This window comes from Achroia grisella, unplaced genomic scaffold (assembly GCF_030625045.1).
Source record: "Achroia grisella isolate CSIRO2021 unplaced genomic scaffold, CSIRO_AGI_Agris_v1 utg295, whole genome shotgun sequence".
Lineage (NCBI taxonomy): Eukaryota > Metazoa > Arthropoda > Insecta > Lepidoptera > Pyralidae > Achroia > Achroia grisella.
The window spans coordinates 1009126-1025902 of record NW_026712783.1 but is presented as its reverse complement, the minus strand read 5'-3'; the positions used below and the strand labels follow the sequence as shown (position 1 = coordinate 1025902).

Sequence of the window (16777 nt, the reverse complement as noted above, 5' to 3'; positions counted from 1 at the left end):
TATTATATTACATTGTCCATTTCATTAAAAATGTAAATACAGGATATTGTAAAATTTACTATTTATGTAATGTGGAAATGTTAATTTTATAAATAATAATTTAATTTAATTAATTTATGTTTGAAAAAAAAAAGTATTAAGTTAATATATATAACATTAAAAACTACGACCTTAACTCCCGTATCCAAGCTACAAGTTTAAAAACATCAAAATATACCATAAACATTTTTAACATATGTTACTAGGGTGTCCTTTGCACTTAGCAGAATACATAGGCCAAACTAGACGTAAGTGCTTCAGAATTCGCGGACACTCAAACGCTTTCAATACATATTTACCCGGCAATGGATATATCAATATATAATACGAAATGTATCACGTTATTATAAAAAAGTACATATATATATATATATATCGGTACATATGTTTGTTTTCCAAATTACACGAGTTTTGGCTTTAAATCTTAAAATTCGCGCCTGGATTTTTAGTTATAAGACGACGACTGATCGAGCATTCCATTCGAACATGCCTGATTTATATATGCTTATAGCAGAGTTAATTTTTTTATTGTATACATAATTCTTCCCTCAGAATGATATCTTATCTCATACCAATAGTGTTGAAATTACGATGGCCCGAACCGAGGTTCATACTTCAACTCATTGTGGTTATATGTAATAACTAAAATATATATATTAAAAAGAGCCCCTTTAGGCAAGGTTCCGAAGATACTGGCTGGCAGCGTTCCCTCGGAATATATTAATTCTGCTATAAATGATATGTGGTCTAGGATCTGTTCGAGATTGGCCTACACACAGTAATTGTACAAAATGTCGCCATTTTACAATAGATTTTGTACTCGTCACAGTTTTTTTAAAACATTTTTCATACAAAGTCCTCTTTTGGGATGCCACCGATTTTAAAAACTGCTTTTTTGTTTTTTTTTTATATATTATAAAAAAGAAAAAAGAAAACTGGTGCTCAAAGACACGTATTAATATTTCCATTTTCTTTTTCTATTATCGACTGACTGTGCATTTTTTTTATAATGTTTTTATGCGTGATTGAACAATGGCCGATTCCTTAGTATTCAGATTTAAGAAGTTGTATCTTATACATTCGCTAGAAAGTGATTAACACTTAGTGATATTTATTATAACTATTGTAATATTTAAGGGATATACTAGTATTGATAATAATAAAAAATCATTTTAATATAATAGAGAACTAACCAATTTTTAGTTGGAATTTTAATTTTATTGAACCATATTTTTATAACTGTATACGAGATTTTAATGAAGTTACCCTGTTTTATTGTACAGCGGATGAAATCGAAACAATTGGCGCGAAAGTAGAAAATATTGTAAGGTTATTAAACTCTCGTACATAGTCATAAACGTATTACTATAAAAATGAAGATAAGTTTTAAAAATTTATTATACTATTATGTATTGGTCTCAGTTATGTCAAAGAACGTATTTATTCAATTTAGAAAAATGTATTTTTTTTTTGGTGCCGAATATGTAATAGCTTTTGCTTAGTCTGTGTATTTTTTTACACTTGTGTATTTTTTTTTATTAGTAAAAATGAGTGATAATGTAAAAATAATAATTTTGTGACAAACTTGGTTAGCACTGCAGTGCGCCGCGTCCTAGTATTTTGTTTTGATGATTCTTATTTTGTTAGTTCAGTTTTTGATGGATATTGTATGGGTTCCGTTATTTTTGTAAATTATTGTCATGTTACATTAGTGTAGGTTACCACGATTTATTTGAATCTGATTAATTTTGTAGTCACTTGAAATATTGTACATATAATTTTGGTATTGAATTATATTTTTTTGTGATCCTATTTTGTTTGTTTTTCTTTTATTATTATTTCGTTACGTTGCAGGATTACCAAATTGACAAATTACACATACCTACCATTTTTAAATTGCGAGACAGTTTTTCTTACAGTTTAATTTAATAACAAATATTTGCTAAATGTTACATTTCAAGTTTTTGTTATTGAAAGTTATGCACATCGTTAATCTTACAAGACGTAAATAGATAAATTGGTAATATTACCAATTGATATTGAAACGTTTTACGAGTTATTAGGTATTCTGCAACTAAACACTAAATTTCAAACTCCACTGCCGATCCTTATGTTTATTTTCAAGATTTCAAGTTGTCACAGTATTACAATTCACTACAGTAGCGCAATGTCTTAAATCGAGTGTAGAAGGCACGTTTATATAAATACTGAAGGAGAACACTTGGTTTATTCGCCGTTGCTATGCTACTGTTACTCTATGGATTGTACTACTGTTCTTTTATACTATTAATAATGAAATATTATATGTATAGATACATAAATATACACGAGAGAGGTAGAGTAAACGCCAAGTTGTTGGTAACAATGTTGACATTAATCAACTGTTTTACATATAAGAATGTTCATAGCGACGTTTAAAACCCTTATTTAAACCTTTAAAATCATTGATTGTAGTAATGTAGTGGTGTCAAACTTTTTTTTTACGTAACTGGAAACAAGCTTTTCCACCAGCTGGTAAATAACCATCGCCTACACGTGAACAGCAATACGAATACATCATCATGTGACACGTGGTACCTTCAGGGGTTGTCATTCAGGTGGACTACGATGTCATGACTCTCATCCTGTATTTTCCTGTAAGTGCACCGTTTAAAACGAAACAGTATATACAGCAAGTTGCTTGGCTGTTAAAATAGAACAGACACAGGTACCCACGCAGATGACTGTACAAAATCTGAATTTTGTGACTGTTGTAGTGTATTTCATTAACATCCATATATATTTTTCTCTTTCTTTTTTTTGGTGTAAAATGAAATAAAAATATTTCTGATCACGGCCGATTAATTCAGCCTCTGATTTTATACGAAAAATTAAATATTGAATAAGCATTTTATATGTTTCTACTTATAATATATAACTTTATGAGAAAGAATATCTTATTATGTTATATAGTTGTTCGCATAAAACAGAAATTTAGCTTGTCGCAAATTGTACGCTCGTCCAAAATTGACAAATGTAAGGTCAATATGATATTGTTAATTGTAAGACGAGTACGGGAGGCGTTTACTAGCGTGATGGCTTTTTGTTATTGTGTACATACGCTGAGTCAATAAATTGGTACATAAGCGAATTGCTCATACTGTTTTATTTTTATAACCTTGTCCTATGTTGCTTAAATTTAGTATTTACAAGTTATTATCACTTAGTTCGTAAATAAATAAATAAATTAATAACCCTGGCTAATTCACACAGCGCCATCTAGTCCCACGGTAAGCAGAGCTTGTGTTATGAGTACTAAGTAGATCACTGATATCAAATATTTAGACTTTTTTGTAAATGCATAATATACATAGAAAACACCAGACCGATATAAACAAACATACTCATGAATATAAATGTTTGCATCGAATCCGCGACCATCGGAAATAAAGCGTGCTAAATAGCTAGACCACCGAGGCCGTAAAACTATAGTTCTCTATTCTTAGCCATACAGCGGAACCATTATAATTATGTAGACACTAAAGAAAACAACATTTATAAAAAAAGGCATTTTATTAAAAAAAAAAGAGGAAATAATAAAATTACAGGCAAAAACACATTGCGCAACATTTATAAATTAATATCATAATATTTATACGGAACCACATAAAATATTATGCGTTAACAATCTTATAAAAGAGTACAAACACATTTTGTGTTATATATTTATATGTGAATATCGCCCACGTGCATTACACGTACCTATATCATGCTACAAACATTTTGTGTAATGGCCGATAAACATACAGAAATGGATAAAATTTACGACTGTAAGTACATTTAGGACATATATTGATATCCGTTTGCATTAAACTCAAATAAAAACCATAAGGACCGATCTGTAAACAATGTCACACGCAAATTTCATGATTTTGACACCACTTTCATCATTGTGACCCCTGCCCTAGTGTGTCATACTTTAGTAGAAATTAATAAATAAACTATAGTTACAAAATTTATTGTATTTCTCACATTTGTCCCTCGATGTGTTTAACTATTTGGCATCTAGAAATTAATAAATAAATAAACTATAGATCCAAAATTTATTGTATTTCTATTTCATTATTTTATTAATTGTTTGTGTATTGTATATTTTTAAATGTCACGTCACGAAAGTCATGACTCCTCCCAATCTTAGTCACACAATGTCACAGTTCATCGATATCCTTTCCGACCTAAAGATTTACTTAAGCCTAAAAATTTAATGAACGCCTTACTTTAAAAATTGCATTGTAGTGTTGTAATTTTTACTAACCTAAAATTTTTATATATATTGTAATTATATTTAAATTACATTATATTTAGGCATCAGAAGAGGTATATAAGTTTATTGCAAACAGGTATTAATGTCTGGTACTTTATAATTATTATATTTATTATTATTTAAACAGGTTTATTAAACAGAAAAATATTTTTATATGTTGCTTTTTAAATAAAAAATCAAACAGAATATATTCATAGAGAGAGCAAGAATTCATACAAAACATTTGTAACATAAATTTTCCTTTTTTTTAATCTTGTCAATCACACGATAGGGTTGCTATCTTAAACGAATATAATGCCATGATGTAAGATATATACAAATTGCATACATAGGTCTGTATCTATTTAAAATCAAACTGTTTCTATTAGTAACTTATGTTGACCATAAATACTTCACACTTAATAACTCTTTAGCTTTTTTTATGTTTGGTTATAAAAAGAAAAAAAATCCATTCCATAAATCTCCTATTATTTATAGTACAATATCAGCAATTGTAATTTTGTTTTTTTTAATTGTTTATAAAAATACTCAACAAGGACTGATTTTTTATATGTGGCATTTCGAATATATCTCTTTGAGAATAGTTTTTTTTCTTAATAAGATTAAGAAGAATTATTTAAGATAAAAGAGCCAGTTAAGTCCATTCTAAAATGGTGTTCTTTAAACTTATCTTTAGACTCAAATAGGTAGACAAATTAGTCCTAAAAGTGTTTTTAATGTATCTTTAAAGTTGACATAACTTATAGAGATACCACCGTCTAAAATCAGTCTTAGTTATATTTTTATAAATATAATTCTTCTTCTGTATCTCTAAAATTAGAAATATTTAAAGAATTTATTCAGAATAACATTATATTCATTTAAGATAGCACCGTACAAAATTACACCCTTAATCTAAATTGGATTGACGCTATAAGATGGTCATTTAATATAGCCAATTACTTAGATCTCAAAATTATTAACATCGAAGCTCCAAGCCCTAGTACAAGTATTAACCATTGAGGCATTATTAGTAACGTATTAGATAAGACGTAGAATACAAATTACGCGAGGCTTGTTTATTATTAATGTAATGGTATAGCTGTTTGATTTTAGCGATCAGACCGCCTTTTGTAATGCATTTTTTGTATGTACTGTTTTATTGTAAACAAAATTGTACTTGTTTAATTAACAGATGAATTGGTTTTCAGTTAAATAACAATAACAAACAACTACATGTATAGTATGCTAAAAAAATACCTGTTTATTGAATAATATCTTAATGTACATTACGGCATCTTTTATACAGATTAAGGCTTTATCAAAAAAATACATCAAACGAGTAAAAATGAAGTGCGGCGTTATCACCGCAATTTATTGCTCGCGTTCTCTAGTAGTACGTTAATAATACCTCAATGAGTACAATTAAGTATTTTAGTTTAAAGTATTGCACGTTATATACGAGTAATCAGATCACAATGTGCAAAAGCACTTACACGACTAAAATAAATATAGTTATTAATCATTTAGTCCGATGTAACTCTTTAAATAATTAAGTCATAATCAACAAAATATATTAAAAAAAAATTTGTGAGGGATAAGTTGGTAACTTTTTTCTAGGTATATTGTTGTAACTTTGAATGAAATGAGGTAGAAATAAAAAAAATCCTCTGTATTTTTGCTGACTTAAGCAGACAATGTGTGGTAGAATATTTACCAAAATTCTAATATATATTAAGGGTATATTACACTGTCAAAACTGCACTCTAATAAAATACCACTGGGATTTTTAATAATAGTTTAAAAATCTGAGACAGATATATTCTATTTAAGGTCACGATATATTTCACCAAGAAACAAAGTGAGAATACTGTGACTGTATATATGACGTTTTATATTGATATATACATAGACTATATACTTTAATTGTAACATACAGTGAAGGAAAAACCTTAACAATATATTAAAGAACACATATATTTTTTAATGTATTACAAAAGACTGTAAAATATTCTTGTATGATAGTGTAATATACCCTTTATAAAATGGCTTATGTGGTGGGCTCTAGCGATATCTAAACTAACCCTAACTTCGCCAATCGGTGACAAGCGGGAAGTACCTTTCGCATTTCCGCCCAAATGGTGTTACATACAGTTTTGTTATATAGTTAAAATTTAATATTAAATTTAAAACCTATTCTGCTCTATGGTTTTTTTGTTATCTGTGACACAATTTGAGCGGGATTGCGATTTGTACAATTTTTTTTTCCAGCATCAAGATTTAGAACCTCTACGTTTTATTTCTCCTTATAAACTAGTATTAAACTTTCTATATATTAATTATTATAAATATATTCGTAGAAAAGCCTATTATATTATATATAGCGTTACAGTGTTGTACTTATAGAGTTTTTTGAATAATTAATTTAATTAAAATGGTAAAGTAGAATTGTCATGGACGTACCCAGGGGGCATGGGGGGCACCTCCTTGAAAAATAACTTTACAATGTATTATGCAGTACATTTTGAACCCAAACCTCGGGCCAAAGCAAATTTGATATTCCCCCCTCTAGGCCAGAAGCTAAACAGTACATTTTGAAAAACCGGCCTAAAAATAATCTTACATCCCCTCCCCCCTCTAGGCCAGAAGCAAAACTCACTTCTCCCCCCCGTCCACCCCTGGTTTAAAAGTTGGGTAAGCTCATTCCCATCTAGGCTAGAAGCAAACCTTGCTTCTCCTCCCCCTATTCTCCCTGCTGGGTAAGCCCATGAGTATAGCTTTGTGCATCAATAAGCGCCATTGTTTTAAAGTCACAACATTCTTATATTCTTGTCCGCATACGGTGATTGGATGTATGTCCTGTAAAAAAGATAAAATATATATATTATCTGTCCATTTTTACGTAACTGGAATGCCAATGGCATAACAAGCATGCTTAAAAATAGTCACCTGTACAGTGTACACATAAATCCTAATAATATAGATCTGATTCTTAGAGACTACAGATAACACAAATCAAATTAGAATTTAGTAAATAATTAATGTAAAACTGTAACTATATATTTTTTAATTTTATTTTATTTATATATTTGAAACAGAAACATGTTTCCAAAATACTTTAGAAAAGATGACAGTCACAGAAGTATAAAAAACTGTAAACTGAATATCGACTGTTATGATAATCCAAAATTAATTTTCGCTTTGAATGGAGCGACTTTGTCTGTCCGTTCGTTTACATAATATATGTACACTACTGAAACGAAAACGTAAATTAATTTCAATTAAATGTTCGATTTTAAGTGCATGCAGACTCCTCTCTACGACGTATTCTAATATAAACAAGCATTTGGACAGAATAAGTAGGTAATTAAGGTATAAGTTATTTTAAATCTTACTAATAAACACTCCGGCAAACACATTTTCTTAAAAAAAGCGAGTTGCATAAAATAAATAAAAATAAAAGTAGCAACTACGTTAAAAAAAATATCTATGTTAATACATACAAGTTTAAAACTTGAAGCTTAATTACGTAATGCAGATACTAAGAAATAGCATCTACGGCAACCACATTTTCTTAAAAAACAGCTAGTATTTATTAAAAAAAAAAACAATAAAGTAGCAACTACGTTCAAAAATAAAGAATATTTGTCTATGCATTCAATTTGAGGTTTAATTATGTAAAACTAACAATTCAGATTAAAAATATAAATTTTTGTAATTATGTACCAACCATTTAATAATTTGAAATTTGAACTGCACGACTTACTTCGCTTTATTAACTCTCAAATGGTTCATAGAAAATTGTAAACCCATAACTTTTAATCAGATACAGTTTACATTGTCAGTTCCATAATTAATGTTCTTACCAATTTAAATGCATTTTTTTTATTAATTAAATAAAAACCTTAAATAAATACTATGTATTGATTTTTATCTATGGCAAAACAATACATGCTGACGAGCTATAAGTTACATATATGGAACAAAAATCGCCGGAGACAAAAAAGAAAAAAGTGACATATTTAAAAAAAAAGAATACGCATGCGTCAAATCGTAAAGCCAAACGAAACAAAATGGCGACTACAAACTTTAATATTTATAAAGAACCTTGAAATAGCTTGTTATATTTTTTATTATTATTTTCTTGCAGTCTTCTCGATTAACTTGACTATTCACTTAACACTGGGAGCATGGATCTAGAAGAACAATGAATAATTACATATAAATTTCATTCAACAGAAGCCTAGATACTTCTCATGTCTAATTACATATATTAAAATATATAATGACTTTTATAGATAAATATGAGTGAATGGGGATGATTGGGAGCCCTGCATAAATCATTTTACACGAGAAAGGGTTGAGGGGCGGATTTTGACACAATATGACATTGCACAACACCTTGGATTGTAGAAATTGGACACTTCATGAAAAAAGCCGTTAAATTCAGACCCTATGCCACTCCTGGGAGAATCTTAGATATCATCAGGGACTAAGCTTAGGTGATCTAGGCTGTCATTATTAAAACTACTAGACGTAAATTATGTGTCATTTGAGAAAATAGGCCCGAAATAATAATCCATGTATTCCCTAGCGCCCTCTTTAGTGTTAGTCCGCCACTGTGTATTGTGACGTCACACAAAATATTAACTATTAAAATGTTACCAGCTGTAAAAATAAATTGGTGTCTTAATTTATGGATAGTGGGCCCCATGACATATATTATCGACTGAGATAACGGTATACGCTGGAGTGGCAGCAGTAGAAGATGATAAGATGAGCACGAAGTTCAGTTAGGTCTTACTGGCGAATTCACTTTCCACCACGATTTTTGGGGTACATGGAAGTCCAATTGACGTGGTACGTTACTAACAATAGACCGAATATTCCAACATAGGGGGAGGGAATTGTTAGTGATGGCGATTAATAACCCTATTGTTAGCAATATACTATGTTAGGTCGATCGTGATTGCTCTTAGAAACCAGAGTGGTAAATCGCCATTTGCCAAGATGCCAAGGGCTAACTGACTGGACTTCATGTTCATCTTTTCACTCTCCACTGGTGCCACGCCAGTGTAAACCGACAGCGCTGGAAGATCCACCAATCCATCCATAAAAAAATAACCCAAGATATAGAGATGAAAATGAACATATAGGATTATGTACATTCAATACTTATTTAGAATGATAAATTTTAGACTAATGCAATCGAAAGCGAGCTTACCGCTGTCTCTCGGATTAATTTAGTTTGTTATCGGTGTATTCTATCATAGGGAAGTTAGACGGAAATGAATAGACATACGAAATGAGATAATGACTTAGATTAAAATAATTTAGTTTACAATATGACATATAGTATAATGACTTAAATATATAATTATACGCAAAATATATATACTCTATAGGTACATAAAAGGTTAGTGAAAACAGCTTTTTGGCGGGCGATGTTTTTGATGACTTATTCATATACAGACAATTTGGTCTGGTGCGTAGAAAGATTTTATTGACGAATCTACATAATTATTATTTAAAATATTTATTGTGAATATAAGCACATATGTCTTTAGAAATATTAATTAATTCGAAACAATTATCAGATTAATCATGTGACGCAGTTGCTAACAATTCCCGTCTGTAACAGATAATTTCTACAGTTTTACGATTATGTATGTATGAATTGTAACAATAATAACCCTGGACAATCCATACAGCGTCATCTAGTCCCAAGTTAGATGAGTGTGGGTGTTTGACAATGATGTAAATACTTAAATACCTTTTTTGTAAATACATACGTAATAAACATAGAAAACACCCAGACCAATACAAACAATCATACTCATGAATACGAATGTTTGCACCGTGCGAGGAATTGAACCCGTGAGTATCGGAAGAGAAGCGGTGTAAGCCAAACCGCTACACCACAGAGGCTGTCGATAGATAATTTATTTATAGTCTTATATATAGTTTATAGTGTCCAGAGTTATTTTATATTTATCTAAAGATTCATTGGGACGGTAGTGAAAAAATACTTCATATTTAGGTATATTATTAACCGGATCTTATCACGAGCTGACATCAGCCAGTTCATATCCAAGGCTAGTGCAACTTAGTCGAAACGTTGAGAGAGGTAAATACCTTTATTTGCCATAACATAATTCGTGTTAAGACCCGGTTAATAATATAAATAATGTATATTAAACACGAAAGTTTAAAAATAACTAAAACATATAATACAATATTTTTTACATTATTATTATTTATAATAATTATATAAATGAATTTTGATATTGATTTTCATTTAGTCTGAATTTTTATCTAGGTTGTAATTGCAGCTCTAACATGATTTATGTAATCGCAAACCTATCAATTTTAACCTGTTGCAATTGAAGATTGTTAGTAACAGCGTTACGTAATTAGCAGCTAGGTTATTACAAGCATGAGAGTAAATAAGTATAGCCGTGTTTGAAACATGTAGGTGCGGCAAGGGTAGAAGCAATAGGGGAAGGTTTGATAAGATGGGAATCCAAAAGGAACTACTGCCATTAACTTTTTAAAAAAAATTAATTGACAATCTGTAAGAATAGTTCTTTTTCAAAATTAGAATTTAATATAAGACAGACAGTTTTTTTAAATATAAGTTCATATATCGTTTAATTAAAAAAAACTAGTATTTTTTGTGAAATATGTTAACTCCCCGTGTTACCCTACCTTCCCCTACTGAAGTCTCAATCTATGGTATAATAACTATAAAACAATTATATAAAAAACTAAGTACCTTCCATTTCCAAAGCTATGGGAATGGGACCTTGGCAGCGTTGGAAATAAACATACATATAAGCGTATAGCATAAAATGAGGATCTATCTCAAAAAGTTTACAAGATTAAAAAAAAAAACATTAAAAAAGTAAATTTATCTCGTAAACTTTTCTTTGTTGTCCAGTGGCGTAACTATATGAATGGCGTGGCAAAATCATAGGATGCAACTTTCTTGTTCTAAGAAAAAGTTTAACTTTTGTCTTTTTTTCTTAAATTGCTTAAACACTTTTTATGTAATTGGCAAACAAGCTGAACTGCCCTCTAATTACAAGCGACAAATATCACCTATATGTATGAAGAGAATTTTGGACATCACGTAACACTTGTGGTCATCATATCATACATCTTATTCTGAAATTTTATTGCCTAATTTGAATTTTACAACCGAAATACAGCTTACAAAACAAGCTGCTTGGTAGCTAAATAGGTTATACTGAGGTTAAACATGCAGACGATTATTTAAAAAATCTATTAAATTATGTTATAAAATATATACATATACATCAGGCTTGGGGACCCTGGTATTTTGCCCACTGCCACCATATGGTTACGCCATAATTATGGTTTTATTTATGTCTTTATCATATGAAATGTAGTTATTATAGATAATTTGTATTTAATACAGAACAAGAGTAAACCATAAAAACCGAACTAAAAACTAAAGTAACTAATCATTCATTTTTATATAACCTCAAATTTAGTTCGGTGTCTATGCTTTTGCTGCTGTTTTTAAAAAATATATAAATGCTTCTTCAAAGTTTTTTGACAAATCATTTCATTTTGAAGATACTGTATATATATTTTTTCTAATGGGCCTAATATAATTATATATGAAGATAGCTGAAATATAAATAAAAAATGCATTAGTACATTGAATATAATATAAAAAGGTGTAAGCATTATACTATTATATTTTACTATTGAATAGAAAGCAGATTAGATCGTAAAATGGAAATAGCGTATTAGATTATCCAGCATGATTTTTTATCTTACTTTTCTCCATATTTTTTGTTTGTTTTGGGCCTTGAAGTTGTTTTAGAACATATTATTAGCAACTTTTCCGACATTTATTCTTATCTAGGGAAAAGAGACAGGTACTACAGCCAAAACCTCAATAAAAAAAAACAATAAAACAATTAAAAGTTCAAATATAAAGCTGTACTTAAATCAAGGTCTAATCTTATAGCATAGCGTTATTTTTCAATATACGATTTCTATTGGTTTCCTTTACATAGAAAATGTGTCAAAAATTATAAGTTTTTATCTATTTTTTAAGATTATATTTTAGGTATTAAATAAACTGTATAATTAGCATGGTTAAATTATAAAGAAAATAATAAAAATCTTTATGTTTCTTTTTAATTAATTATGACTTTTTTTATTAAATTATTATTTGCACATTTTAACCCACACAACACTTCCTGTGCCCCGCTATATTGTTTTGACTGGCTTTAAAAAAAAGAAATACAGTTGATTTTCTTGCCAGTTCTTTTCAATTGAATCTTTAAGGACGGTAGAGAAAAAATATTGATACAAAAACTTATGCATTAATACTTTTTTCTTATAAATGATATATATATATATATATATATATATTCTTTATTGCACTTTTATTGCAGTTCTAAACTTAAACATATACAGAGTGAGCAAAGGTGGACTTATCTCTAAGAGATCTCTACCAGTCAACCCAACAGTGTGGCATAGCTAGTGGTGAGTAGGTAGGTAGGTTTGATTGATCGAATGATTTTCTTCTTACAAATAATTTTTTATTTCATTTGCTTTAATGTACTTATTTAAGTAATTTATTCAAAGTGCAATAAACAATATAATTAAGTTATTTTATAGTAGCTTTCTTTATTATTTTATATAGTGTTTCCGCATGGACAGGGTCTAGTACAAAGTGAGATATTTATTTAAGCAAGCTGTAGCATGCAAGCATATCATGATGAGATCAGTTACAAGTTCGTCTCAGACTGGGCTCACATTATAAAGTTCTGAACAGAAGCCGGAACCAGAAATGCACGGGAAGTTTACACGACACTCTTTTTCATATATTATTTGTTTTATTGTCTACTAGTCAACCCGTCGCGGCTTCACACGGATGCATTACAAATCTTTGAATTTCTTGGCTTGTTCTATATTATAACACGCATGTATTATATATATAAATATGCCTCTTGAATCACTCTATCTATTGCTGAAAACTGCATAAAAATCCGTGGCGTAATTTAAAAGATATAAGCGAACAGATTGCGGCGGCGTAGTTTTATACTTTGTAAAGATTAAAATATTTCAATTTTGTACTGGATAAAAGAATAACTAATATGTAATATATATGTCATTCTCTGATATAAAAATATATTTTTGATAATATTTAATATATGTAGGTATGTTACATATTAACAAAATGCCATTCTTCTTGCGTAAATCAAACGACTTCGTCGGCACGGACCGTTGGGTTTAAACTTGAAAATGTGAGCCCATTCTTAAGTAAAGAGGATAGTTATAAGTCCTTTTTAATTTCATAAATTAATTATAGAACCGATATGTTTGTGGTACACGATCTCTTAAATACAGAGTATATTATAGTAATCCATCAATTAAAAAATAATATAACCGTATAAGTTGATGCTTGAATATTAATCGGGTAAAAAGAAAAAATAAATATACAATAATTTATAAAAGTTGAGGTAAGAAATGTCTGTTGTACACGTTATACAAACGAGTTATTTATAATAATTTATAATTTGTCATGATAATACGTACTATACGGGTCAATCGACCTTAGGACATTTGTAAATATATTTGAATAATGACTTGTAATTGTAATTAGGTTCAAAGATAGGCATCAATAAAAATGGAAAAGTAAAATATTTCATACATTCACGTTGAAGTCTAAATTTAGAATCTTTTATTTTCTAATATTGAAAGATGACAAGGAACATAAAATTTCTTCCTTTACTTAAATTTATTCATTTATTAAAATTTATATTTTCCTTACTTCGAACTTCCAAAGAGTTCCTAATAACCAGCGTCGAAATATCTGGAGTTCTTAAATAACATCATGGTAAATATAAAAGATATAAAATATAAAAATAAAAGATATATCTATCTATCTATCTAAATATCCCGTGTACAACGCGTACAATTGTGGTCAAAGTTTAAACTAAGAAGTAATTCCGTAAAGTATCAAATAACATTGGTCGGTGTATACTCACAGCTCCATATTGTGCACGGTAGAGCGCGGACAAGTTCCTGGCACTTTGATGTGGCAGTGTTTGTGGCATTTGAGCTGACAGTCGCGGCACTCGTAGCCTTGCTTGCCGAGCCGCCGCGCTATCGTCTTGTTGCATACCTCGCATACTGTTCCACTATAATTATAAATTTATTTTTCTAAATTCATAGTGCTGATATAGTTTTTATTATACTTAGTATAGGGATTAAACAAGCTTGCGGCACACCTGATGGCAAGCGATTTCTTCTTTCTTTTGTATAATAATGTAATACGAGGAAAGAGAAGAAAGAGAAGACTTGGTATTCGCTTCTATAGCTACAAAATTACAATTTCTTATTTGTAATATGGTTCACATTTTGTAAAATGTGTTAGTACTAAAAGTATTGTAGTGTATTCTGAGGTACTTATTAAGTAAATTTAATATATGCTTACCCGCTAAGATGTCTAGCGATAAACGTATGCTCATTATAAATATGGAGTTTAACGCCCTTCCGTCTCCACCTGGAGCGCTGGGCGACAGTCAGAGGCACTAGGTAGTGCTTCTTGATGCCTGCTTCGATGGTCTCGAGGACTAGAGTAGACGCTTCATGGATGAACGTCCTTGCTGATGCTGTGCTGAATCCGGATACCTCACTGAGAGAGGATCTTTGTTTTTAATTTTGTTTTTCAAATTGTATGGTATTGAAAAGTGGATAGTTAAAAGATTTTTATAATTTAAGTAGTTAAAAGCGAGTGAGTAATTAGTTTATGGAGAAATTATGAAATAAAAACCGTGGAGAAGACGGAAGTAAATAAAAATATAAAAAGCCATGCAAGATGTTAGACAAAATACAATATATAAAATAGAAAATAAGCATGCAAATGTTTTCACGAAAAATATCCATTAAATTATATGTATATTGATGATTTAAATCATTAGTATGAAAAACCAGTGTTACCAGATTGCAGAGTGCGTTACCCCCAGCGGATGTGAGTGTTGGCAGATGGAAAAAGAAAGAAAATGTACAATTTAATGGTTGTTCCACAAATTTGTACATATAAATATAATATATATTCCAAAAATGAGGAATATAGTCAAAATCATTATTATAAGCAAGTTAGTTTATTTTCTATACTTAGTTGCTGTATTACTTTAAAACATAATATTCTTAATATTCTTATATAGTGCAAATTCTTAATAAACTTTTGGTGTGACCATTAGCGAAATTAGTATTTTATGTGCGCTTTATTAAAAACTATACAAATTATCATAGCATCCTAAAAATCAATTTCAACTTCCTTTTTTACAACTTGCTGCACCCATCAGGATCCGTAACGATCTAATATTATTATTACTGAACACCTACAGTGACAATTTGGAATGCAAATAAACTGAAAAATTCACAATTACACAACTTATAGGTATAGGTCACATTGATTACAGTCCAATTTACATTTTCAAATCACATGCTATATTTAATTTTAATATTAAGAATGTAATTTGTTGCTCACGTACACAACTAAGTGGATTCGAATTTAATATCTACGTTGTAAATCATTACTTGTAATTTTGACATACCTTCTAGAAGTCCTAGACTCATCGCCAGACTGCGCGGGTGACGCTCCGGCAGAGTATACATTTCTATTCGGGAGGGTTAGAGCTTTATCTGGAAATAGTATTATGATGCATTATATAGGGAGAAAGAATACTCATGACTGTATATATCATTAGGTCAATATTGTTATATTGTTGTTAACGCAAACAACAACATTGTAGAAAATATTATTAAGCAAACAGAACCGGTTAAAAATATTAGACTTAGCCCATAATCTGCCGAGCACAATTCAAATGTGTCGAAGACTGAACCTACCGACGATCGACAATACACACGAAAAAAGAAATTTAAACTTTCTAATGTCTAGTAACTTAAATAGGTTGATAAAAAATATTCAACCGTAAGTTATGAAAAATAACAATAAAAAACAAATTAATATATTGAGTAACAGTTATAAAATGAGCCGTATTTGTTACACAAAATAATACTTTTTTTTGCTATACTGTACGTCAAATTTTTTACATAAAGTATACAAAAAATATTATGTGTTGAGTAGGTCCAGTTTAAGTCTGGTGGTGATCAAATCTAGTTTATCGTGATTGAAAATTAGGCCGGTATTAAAAAATCGTTAACTAACGTCTATTAACGACTTACCGTGGCTATTTCTTTCCGCGCTGACGCTACGAATATGGTTAGGATTGTCGACCTCCGAATCTGGGAGATCTAAAGATTGTCCACGGGTACGTGACCGGCCGAGCCTGTAAAAAAATTAGCATACCATTAATTATCTGCCGTTAAAAAAAAAATGGAAAAATAAGCAAGTTAAAGAATGATGACTCGAGATATTACGCATGCCAATGAAAATATTAA

At 29.9% G+C, this 16777-nt stretch overlaps 1 protein-coding gene across 1 annotated transcript in view; it reads right to left on the bottom strand.

Moving 5' to 3' along the window:
* Window positions 1-7027: 7027 nt before the first annotated feature.
* Window positions 7028-16777, bottom strand: part of LOC131843304 (uncharacterized) — a 67808-nt gene continuing 58058 nt past the window's right edge. Inside the window, exons 16-20 of the mRNA XM_059191926.1 lie at window positions 16562-16665; window positions 15931-16018; window positions 14805-15005; window positions 14356-14508; window positions 7028-7180 (exon numbers count right to left, since the gene is read on the bottom strand). Coding sequence (XP_059047909.1) covers window positions 7132-7180; window positions 14356-14508; window positions 14805-15005; window positions 15931-16018; window positions 16562-16665 — 595 coding nt within the window. The 3' untranslated portion in view covers window positions 7028-7131. The remainder of the gene's footprint in view (window positions 7181-14355; window positions 14509-14804; window positions 15006-15930; window positions 16019-16561; window positions 16666-16777) is intronic.